Source organism: Prosopis cineraria, unplaced genomic scaffold, assembly GCF_029017545.1.
Source record: "Prosopis cineraria cultivar Desert tree isolate PC_DT_omini unplaced genomic scaffold, ASM2901754v1 PC6, whole genome shotgun sequence".
Taxonomy (NCBI): Eukaryota; Viridiplantae; Streptophyta; class Magnoliopsida; order Fabales; family Fabaceae; genus Prosopis; species Prosopis cineraria.
The window spans coordinates 7,943,096-7,954,163 of NW_026555337.1; the positions used below are offsets into that span (position 1 = coordinate 7,943,096).

The 11,068-nt window shown below is 32.6% G+C and overlaps 1 protein-coding gene across 2 annotated transcripts; it reads right to left on the reverse strand.

The window, feature by feature from the left end:
• Nucleotides 1-786: 786 nt before the first annotated feature.
• LOC129313529 (pentatricopeptide repeat-containing protein At4g16835, mitochondrial-like) lies at nt 787-7,554 on the reverse strand. 2 transcript variants are annotated; one of them, XM_054956737.1, is made up of 2 exons: nt 7,208-7,554; nt 787-4,269 (listed from the first exon to the last, which is right to left on the reverse strand). In XM_054956737.1, exon 2 carries the CDS (start codon nt 4,182-4,184, stop codon nt 2,133-2,135), a length of 2,052 nt encoding a protein of 683 aa, XP_054812712.1. In that variant the 5' UTR covers nt 4,185-4,269; nt 7,208-7,554; the 3' UTR covers nt 787-2,132. The 2 variants fall into 2 exon arrangements, with proteins under 2 accessions (XP_054812712.1, XP_054812713.1); XM_054956738.1 differs by having other exon boundaries at nt 7,203-7,554.
• Between the last annotated feature and the right edge of the window lie 3,514 nt (nt 7,555-11,068).

Below are 11,068 nucleotides of genomic sequence, written 5' to 3' on the forward strand. Positions count from 1 at the left end.
ATATAAAAAAATAAACAACTTCAGTATGAGAAATTTGCAACTTCATTTACCATAATAACAACAATAAGAATAAAATTGATTAAAATTATGTGCACAAATAACTGTGATAGTCAAATTAACTATTTCAATAAGAAAAATGAACAACTTTAATGTGAAAAATTTGCAAGTGTGTTTTAAATCTATTGTTATCATGGTAAATAGTTGTAAATTTTTGATATTGAAATTATTCATTTTCTTACGTGAAGTTGCTTATTCTCTCATAGAAGTTGTTTGTGTCATCACTGAATCTTGATTTTATTCAAAGTATTGTAATCATAACAAAATGAGTTATTCATTATCTACATAGATATTGTTCATTTCCCTACATATTGTTGTCCATTTTCCTATTAAATGTTCTTCACTTGCCTACTAGACTTGTTCGTAACACTACTTTTACTTGATTATATTTCAAATGTTGCTTTCATTTTCAAATGAGTTGTTCATTTGACTACATATTGTTGTTCATTTTCTAACTAAATGTTGTCTGTTTACCTATTGGACTCAGTAGTAACACTACTTCTACGTAATTTTATTTCAAGTATTGCTTTCATATTTAGATGAGCTGATTATTTGCCTTTAGATTGTTGTTTATTTTCCCACCAAATTTTGTTCATTTGCCTACTAGACTCGTTTATAGCCCAACCTACACCCATCAATATTTATGGTTCATTTTTCTTATCACATGCAGTTGCAAATGAGCATGAACAAGTAATTCATTCCCCTCCAATGATTTGTTCATACATACATAGAAAAATAACATTATAAACATTGAACAACTTGGAATAACATTGTAAATATTTAGAGTTACGACAACATTGACATTGTTAATATTGCATTTGCATTCCTTTAACATCTATGAATAAATATTGGCAAAAAAAAAAAACATCTATGAATAAATGTTATGATACTGATTGTACAACACATTAATTTACATTAAACTCATGTCAAATATTTATTTCAGCCAACTTGAATAATTAGGATCTGCCTTAAATTACTCCCTTTCTCATGTTGATGATCATATATGTTAGTCCTTGAGTTCATCTTGATCTACTTAGGTTGCATTCCTTCGCCTGCTGCAGTGCATGTGTAGTGGGTGTGCTAAGGTTTTGAGGTTTCAAACAAACAGGTGCCCAATTTGCAGACAACCAGTTGAGAGGCTTTTAGAGTCCCTTGTGATAGCCAGTTTCTATAGCTAAACAAAAAGTTAGATTTCAATTGATTGTAGCCAGAGTCCAAACACCAAAACCCACCAGAATATATTGATTGTGGCAGCAGTTTCAATCACTCCGAACTAAAGCTGGTACATGAACAACCAGCTCACGAACACATGCACGAGCAGAGCCACCAGAGAAACTCAAGCAATCGCCCCAGTCTTCTTTCTTCTTTCTCTCTTCTGCAAAACTTCTCTCTTTCAATGAGGGACAATCTTGTCATTTTCCACTGAAATTTAATATCAATTCAGTACTCCAGCCTTGCGGTGAGGTTTCAGAAATTTAGGAGTTTTCTTTTTTATTATGTCTGGTCTAGGAGTTTTCAGTGAAATTTTCCCTACATATAATTTGGAGGTTGCGGTTAAGGATCTCTGGCACAAGAGCGTCATCATCAAGGCCTTCAAGAAATTTGAAATCCTTCTCCAAACACCGCGGTTAGCATGCTGCAAATTATCACTTTCACAAGCTCTCCTCCTAAATTCCTTCTCCAAACATCAGTTTTCATCGGAGAACTTGTGCCTTCACCCTGTGAAAGCCCAATTATGGTGCAAGCAAGAAGAATAAGGAGCTGATCAAATATTACAACTCCCTGATTTGCTTTTATATCATCTCTTCAATTCAGACAACATTTGACAAACTTCTTTCCAGATTCAGGTGATTCCGCATACAAGTTCAAAGAAATATAGAGCTTTTGACTGAGAGTCTCAGACTCCCAGTTATCATAATTAGTCTCTCACTGGTCCTTCTCTCAAGGTCAATGCTCCTTTCGACGTAAATATAACATCAGGAGGTAGAAAATTAGTGAGTTGGAATGCTGAAAAGGCTATGACAATAAAAGCATATCCTCAAGTTAGAACTTGTGTGAGCTGCAATCTTGCAAGCTTACCAATAATCACCACAGGAGCAGAAACCATCCTTGAAGTGGTGAAACCTTGTAGTATCCCTAACAATGATTTCTCTTCCTTCAATAGCCGAGATGTACTTGATTGCAGAGTGGCAATCTCCACAGACTCTCAAGTTTTTAAATACCCGAATTGGTAAACCCAGTGGAACCTTTACAAGTCCAAAGGCAATTGCGAGTTTCTCACTGTGAAAGAAAAGAAGCTGTTCTTTTTGTTCCTCTCCCACATCATGTAATGCAAATTCAAGATCTGGCACATACCCAGCAAACTTCATTTTTCTTTCCAATTCTTTAAGCTTTTTGTGTATAGAAGCCAGCTCAGGGTGCAACCTATCGCTTGATCTGAATTCATGTACCATATTGTCTACTTCAAGCCAACTATACCCAGGTGTCTTAACTACGTTATTTTCTTTCATGGATCTTCGGACTCTAGCTACATGGTCCCATCTATTTTGTGCAGCATAAATATTAGCCAATTGAACATAGCCCGCTGCATTAGTTGGATCAAGCGCAAGCAAATTTTTGGCAGCAAAATCAGCTATATGTAAGTTTTTATGGATCCGACAAGCACCCAAAAGTGTTCCAAAGATAGAAGAATGCGGTTTAAAAGGCATATTCTTTATCAAGCACACAGCCTCGGATAACCTTCCAGCTCGGCCTAGAAGATCAACCATGCAAGTGTAATGATCAAGCTTAGCTTCAACTCCAAAATCCCTTGCCATTGATTCAAAGTAATGGATCCCAAGATCTACCAAACCTGCATGGTTACAAGCCAATAATACTGCAATGAAAGTAATCCAATCTGGATTTATGCCACCTCTTTTCATCTCATCAAACAAATGGAGAGCTTTTTCACCAGCTCCATGTTGCGCATAACCAGAAATCATTGCATTCCAGGTTACAATATCCTTTGGTGAAATCTGAACAAACAACTTCCAAGCATCATTTAAATCCCCACACTTGGAATACATGCTAATAAGTGAAGTCCCTACTGTAGTATCACTAACCAATGGAGATTTGCAAATTAATTGATGAACTTGTTTACCCAGCTGCAATGATGATAAAGTACTACATCCCAATAAAACACTGCTCAAGCTTGATGCATTAGCTTTAAACCCAATTTCTAACAATTTTTTGAAAAGCTTCAACCCGTTCTCTGCTTGGTTATTTTCAATACATCCTGCAATCATAGCATTCCAAGTCACTAAGTTCTTCAAAGGCATTTCTCGAAACAATCTTTCTGCTGATTGAACCCTCCCAAACTTCATGTACCCAGTTATCATAGCAGTCCATGCAACTACACTCTTTATAGTAGCTGAATTGAAAATCTCCAATGCAGAATCTAAATCTCCACACAATACATATCCTGAGACCATTGCACTCCATGAGACACTGTTCTTCTCTGGCATCACTGAAAACAACTCCCTTGCCTCACCCATCTTTCCCATCTGAGCATAGCCAGATATCATTGTATTCCATGAAGCAATATCCTTCACTGGCATGATGTCAAACAAAGCACAAGCATTATCAATGTCAAAATTGTTCCAATAACAGGCTAGCATTATGTTATACGAGATAGTATCTGGTTCAGGAATTTTTACAAACAGTTCGCATGCTTCTTTAATTTTTCCAGGTTTCTTAGCATACCCAGCTAAAATAGAATTCCATGTGATTGTGGTCTTGACTTTCATATTTTGGAACACATGAATTGCAGAATCCATGTCACCTGCTCTTACATAGCTACTGATGATCTTATTCAATTCAACAACATCATAAAGTTGATGTTGTCTTAAAAGTGAAGATTCTGGGGAAAAAGGGATAGACATTGTGGTTGTGGTGGTTCTCCGAACCATTTTAACAGAACTATCCCCCTTGGTTCCATGAGGAGGATGGTCCAAGATACCTGCAGAAGTAACTTCCCCATTCGGTTTAACATCTTTGATGGCCATGATTTGGTGTTTTCTTACCGATGAACTACGGTGGAATGTTAGATAGTTTTGGTTCCTTGAATGACGTGAAAATGAATAAAACATACTTCATGGAGATGCAAGAGACTGAGGCGAGCTCTTTTAATGGAGGAGTATCAGCAGTTCCATGGGATACGTTGTCAACAGCTTTCTATTCAAATCACATTTTCTTTGTCAAGTCATAAAAACCATCATCATCACAAAAATACAATTACCAAGAGGAGCAAATTAAGAGCAAGATCCTGATAGATATTTTCTTATCACAAAAAAAAACAAAAGATGTACCAGCTACTGAACAAACCAAAGCCGGTGCATCAATTTAAAATTGTGGCATGTAAATAAGCTAACCAGGCAATTATTTCTCTCTATCCTAAAGAATACCGCTTTTCAAAAGGATGACACTCTTGGAGTTCCTTGTAATTCATTGAAGCTGATCAAAATTTAAAGCCCCAAAAAAAAAAAAACAATGTAGCAGAGCCTCAATGGGCAGACAAGGATAATACAAAGCAAGTAAAAAAGCCTCAAGCAGTATGGATGAAATAATCTCATATTAATGTTTAAGCATGGCATTCTTTATTCAACAATAGCTGATGGGCAACGTTTATGTCACGCTCCAAGATTTTAAGGAGTGATCGACATAGAATATCCACATAAACTACATCTCTTAAATCTTAACTCGAGAAATGCCTACTGCAATCATGAATGTACCTATCATACAGAGGAAAGTTATTTAGCAAAATGCCTTTTATGATAACAAAACTCATAAATTTTTTGTAGAAATCCCACAGCACCTCCATTGAGAATAGAACTTTTCAAAAATATTATAAGAACATTTTTACACAATATAGCAATAGGAAACTCAACTCCTATCAACAGACTATCAATATAGGTAACCAAATAAGGATTCTAACCATAGTCTATGTGGAGGACCTAAAACATTATTTATAAAAATACGATATATAAATTATGATTTTACATCAAAATAAAGGTTAACTAAAATGGCGTCTCAACTTCAATTCAGCAACAAAATCTCTTCACTAATCTCACGGAGGTACAGGGTTAGCTATGCTATTTGAGACCAAAAGTAATTTCTAGTGAATAATGTCCCAATCGTGACATTTTGTAAAATCAAAATGAATAAAATACAATAATTACATAAATTAAAGAGAAAATAATTCAATGTAAACAAATTTGTAAACTTGAAATAAAGGTTCTATATAACTTCAATGATAAGAACATTTAAATCTATAATGACAAAGTATCTTAAACATTTGATTTTGACAAGTTAAAATGATTAAATAAACAATAAAATAATAGAACTTACTAAATTAAAAACTATTACGTATGAAATCACCAAAAAATTCACATATTTTTAGAGGATTTATCAGAACAATTTACAAACGTGGACACACAGTCCACCATATAAATAATCAAACGTGGCTTATGCAACAAAAATGAACATAGACACACAATCCACGAGGATAAATAACCAAACGCGACTTAAAGGCACGAAAACAAACACAGGTGCTAATAACAAATGTGAGATAAATACTCATGAAAATCAAACTAGCTAGTCATTAATCATAGCACGCCAAAAGCTAACGAAACTGCTGTTAACAGCTAGTGTTCTGTATAAAATCCCCTCCGAATCTATTCTCAAACATACAAGTAAATTATCACTATAAAAATATAGTTCCTATTATCAAAGTCAAACTCGTATGAATAGCTTTGAGTGTTAAAACATACCAAAATAAAATTTCATAATTAATGTCCATATTTGGCATTTATTGAGTAACCAAAAATAATTAGAGTTAATAGAAATAATCTCATCAATTTTGAAAGCATCCTTCATAAGAAAGAACACATAGATGTGCCATAATTCAAACATCCTTCAACATCTCTTTACAATTTCCCAAGATAAAATAAAAATAATTAAATTAAATTATTAAATATGTGTTATAATAGTTATTGAATTATCTATGTAAGAATATATCTTGAAAAAAGAATTTTATTGATAAATCAGTTAGAACGCTATCCACTTACTTGATAGATTCCCAAATATATAACTTACTTCCAAATTAGACCTTTTTGCAAAAACTCAAGGTCCTAAATTCCTATTATTCAAATAATACTATAGTCATTTCTATATGCCTTAAACAATCTAAAATTTGCAACCCAAATTTATTCAAAGAAAAAAAAAAGGATAGATAGTTTTTTTTTTTCAAATATTGCATTAATTATTCCTTAGAAATTCCAAAGACTAACATAACACTAACATATCAATAGCAATCTAGCTCTTGAATTACTAATCAAATTACCTATTCCACAAATCTCTAATCCGTGCCTCAATTTTCATTATGAAGTGTCTTCTATGATATTTTGACTCACAACAATACAAGCATCACAAGAATCCTGTCATAATATGCAGATTCTTCTAACAAGCATTAGTCCAAACACCCTGTAAGCACTATTATTTAAACCATGATATCAAATTCTCTTCTCTTCCAATCTCCTTAAAAAGTTTAATAGGATTTTATTGGACTTCCAACAATGTCAATTCAAAAGTTTCAAAAAAATTGCACGGACAAACCTTATCTTTCACTTTTCCAAAACATCTCTATTTCTAATTTCAACTTCCTTTCAAGCATTTTATCAAACATTCCATATGCATCAAAATTAAAACCTATACCATCCAATTTCCATTTTCTAAAGATCCTCTTAACATAATTATTTAATTTAATCGACTTCCGAAGTTCCAATCATCCAATAGGCAAATCAGTTTTAACTCTACTATCAATATTTGAACAAATCAAGCTTACCAAATTCCATTCCTTCAACAACAACAACAAAATCAGCCTTAATCCACAGAAAATCAAATCTATCAATTATCATCTAGCTCTCAGCACAAAAAATTTCAGCTTGAATCAATTTCTCATCCCTATCCAATGCTCAAAGCAGCAGGAAAAAAATCACCACCTAAATCACAAGACATCGCACGCGCATACAGAACGAGTGGGAAGAGAGCTTGAAGCTTCTATATCTCAAATCGCCAACCAACAACAGAGAAGTGAAGGGACAAATTACCTCACCTCAGATCATCCATAACACCGAAAGGAAGGAACAGAACAGGGGAGAAGAAGACAGCTTCAGCCCAACCTCCACAAATCTTCTAACAGCTCCTCGCGTGCCCACGATTCTCGAACGGAACGAGTGGAGGAGGAAGAAGAGGGTCCGATAGCACCCACCGTGAGAAAATGCGAAGAACAAAGATGGAATGCGGAACCAAGAACTCCTTTCCCAAACCACAGTGCTCGCACGCACAGCCGGCGATCTGAACAGCGGGGGAGAGGATGGAGAAACCGGACGAAGGCTCTCTCTCTCTTGGTCTGGAATTTTTGAACGAGGAAGAACAGGAATGAATAAATGAAGGCACCTCCTTTTCGGAGATCTGATTCTCTGTGTTCTGAAAAAAATCTGATAGGGGCAAAATGGTAATTTAATGAAACTAATATAAAAATAAAATCCCCTCCCCGGGATGAGAAGGTTCGAACTTGGACGTGATAATTGTATAGCTGACATAAACTCCACCTATCTCCCTCGTTAAATCCAGTCCGAATTTAAAATATAATTAAAATAGTTAACCATAAACTATATTTTTAGCAAAAATTTTGGGTTATTACGGTTTAAGTAATATTCTTCTCCCCAGTATGTGTTGCTTGAACATTTACAATTCAAACACTGTCCCAAATTAACGAAATTTATTCGAGGAGAGAGAGAGAGAATCAGTTTGATCACCTACCCTATACTTTTAATAAAATTCATAATTAACTTTTCACTAATAACATCCAATAATATGAGCGTGAACACCATATTTTATTCATATATTTAATAAAAAATAAATAAATATATATATATTTATTTAATAGTCTTTACTTTTAAACATATTTATTTTTATAAAACTAAAAAATAAAAAAAAAAAAATAAAATTTAATTCTTTTTAAGAATTAATTTTCAAAAAAAAAGAAAAAGAAACATAAAAAACGAAATATTAATTCTTTTTAAGAGTTATATTCTGAAAAAATATAAAAAATGAAAGTTAATCTTTTTAAGGATTATTTTTTAAAAAAGATAATAAAGAAGATAAATAAATTTAATATGTCTTCTGAATCAATTTTGAATAGAGAGGAAAAAATCTTATTTAAATCTTTAAAAAAATTTTCTTTTAAATTATCTTAACAATCCAAAAATCATGAAAATTAGCTCTTAAAAATTAAATCCTTTTATGGGTTTTCCCTTAAAAAAATTCTCAAAATTCAAAACAAATTTTTGTCCAATTTAAACTCTAAAATTAACATTTGAAAAATAAAAAATAAGTCAGGTAGAAGTTTGCAACTTCACTTGCACTTCATTCTCTTCACACAAAAGTTTGCAACTTTCACCCGATAGCTCCTCACAAATGAAAAGTTGGGTTAGTCTGTATTATAGATATAGTCACTTAATAGCTATCGGTTTCATGTTTAAGGTAACAGGAGAATATAATGTTGGTATTAATCATGCATTTAGATCTGGCCATATGATTGTTATTATTATAGTTTGGCATGTGTTGGTGGCGCATGGTTATTAATTTTACAACCCCATATTGTGCATAATTGGCAAATACATGATAATATGTGTTTAATACCTAGTTACATGGTTATTATTATTGTGACCGCAGTTATGTTTATTATATATGTGAAAAATATATGTGTGCTATTGCCAACTGCATCAGTTTTTTAATTAATATGTAACTGTATAGATTAAGTAAAACTTGATTATTGAGTGGTTGTATTTACCGTTCATTCTTCAATATTTTTAAGGCCTAGCTCATTAAATTCAGATTGGTGAAACATGCTAAGGCTTAGGATTGTAGAGTAAATCCTACTTATATGCCTTATTGTATTGTTTATCTGTATTAATGTTGTTAACGTGCCAACTAGGAGTCATATGATTGTTTTAGGCTACTTACATTATTATTGTGTATAATTTATGTATTTTTTGCTTTGGGTTAGTGAATTGTAGTTTTGAAACCTTATATAAGGTCAAAATACTTGTGCAAATAACATAAAGTGTATTTTGAATTGTTATTGATGAATATTGATTTGTGCAAGAATTTCCTCCCCCTTGTATTTTATGGAACTAGGGGTTGAACGTTGAAAATATATTGTACATGTTATTGGGGTGTTGTGATGTGTTGCACGGGTCTTATTAAGTCTATTAAGTATGGTTTAGAAGTGGTTATGAGCTTATTGCAATTGATTGTGATTTTGGACACTTTAGTTATATTTTGAAAGCATAAATAAGTAAGTTTATATTTGGGTGTCTAACTTTTGATTGAAAAATGCTTTGAATGTGAAACCAATGTCATTAATTAGAGCTTGAAGAAAGCTTTCTATAACACCTAAATTACCTCAATCAAACGTTAGATGAAGATTTAGATGCATTAAAAGTTTGATTAGAAAAACTACCATGACAGCTTTTTTCTCTGTCATGAGCTTTTGCATTTTGTATTGCAACATATTATGGTAGAATCACTGCTTTTGTTCTTTTAACCCAATTTGATGTTAACTTACTTTATATGATGTTCGTGCTTCTATATACATGTTTTCCTCTTATTTTTGTCTATAAAATAATTTTTTTAGCAAGTTAAGTTTTAAAAATTTGGAATCCCACTTATGTAAATTTTACAAACTTAGTAATTTAATCGGATTAGTCCCATGATTTTCTTAATTTTGGAGTTAATGATAGATTAGTGAGGGTGACCTTATACTCTGGCAAAGCCATTTTTAGCTGTACCATTCGTCACCTCCTTTACAGCCAACCACCCTAAAAACATGACACATTCCGACTTGTACTTGATGTTTCAGCCCCTCTCTCCTTTCCCTTGTGTTGTCGCCTTTATTTTTAAAGCATCGACCACTACTCAGTAGGTGTTTCCTCCTTCTGAGTCATGCCTGCTATGATTGGTTCAATGTTTGTGTGAGTATATTCTGATCTTTCCACTTGTTGATCATGACCTCATTTTAATGGGCAAGCTTTGATTATATGACCATAAATACCTCAATTAGTACACAACAAGTGTAAGCCTTCATGTTTTAATTGGTAATGTTCACCATCTAAATGAAAACTAGACATTAATTATTGCCCAAGATCAATCAAGACACATATTCTCACAAAATGACCCCTAAGTTGGCATGGTGTATGAATATCCACATTTAAAGTTGTCCCTATTTTATTTATAATATGAGTAAAAGCCTTGTAACATCCTAATTTTTAGATTAAAAAAATATGAAATTTAAGTTAATAATAGGAATTTATATTATTTGAGGTTATTTGAAAATAATAATATGGTTAAAAATTTAATTATAAATTAAAAATTTAGGTTTAAAATTACATAAGAAATGTTTAGTTAAGATAAAATTTTAAAATTTAGAATATATAAATAATTTTTTTTTGGTGTGTGTGTGATAAAAAAATGGTGAAAGCAAAAAAAAAGAGAGATGGGAGTTAATCCCACATCGGTTAGATGTGGGAAGAGGAAAAGTTTCATCAACTATATAAAGAAAGCGAAGTCCGCGTCAGTGAAGCAAAAGAAACATTTATGCAATTTGTAAAAATTGCAACTAAGGGCCCAAGACGCAATTTGTGAAAATTGCAAGTAATGGCCCAAAGGTTTGAATAATTAAATTTAGACCTATAATTTTTTTTATATAATTGTGGGGCCTAAAATTCCATTTTTATATTATTTTTCTCTCTTCCTCTCACGTTGCTCGGCGTCTTCTTGCAAGGGGGGATTATTTTCTTTTTCTTCATGTATGTTCTAACTTTCTTATTTACATTAGCATTTAAAAATTTATTTAATTACAAAATTAATTTTATAGTTATTTTCTAAATAATATTAGCTTTCTAGTGAT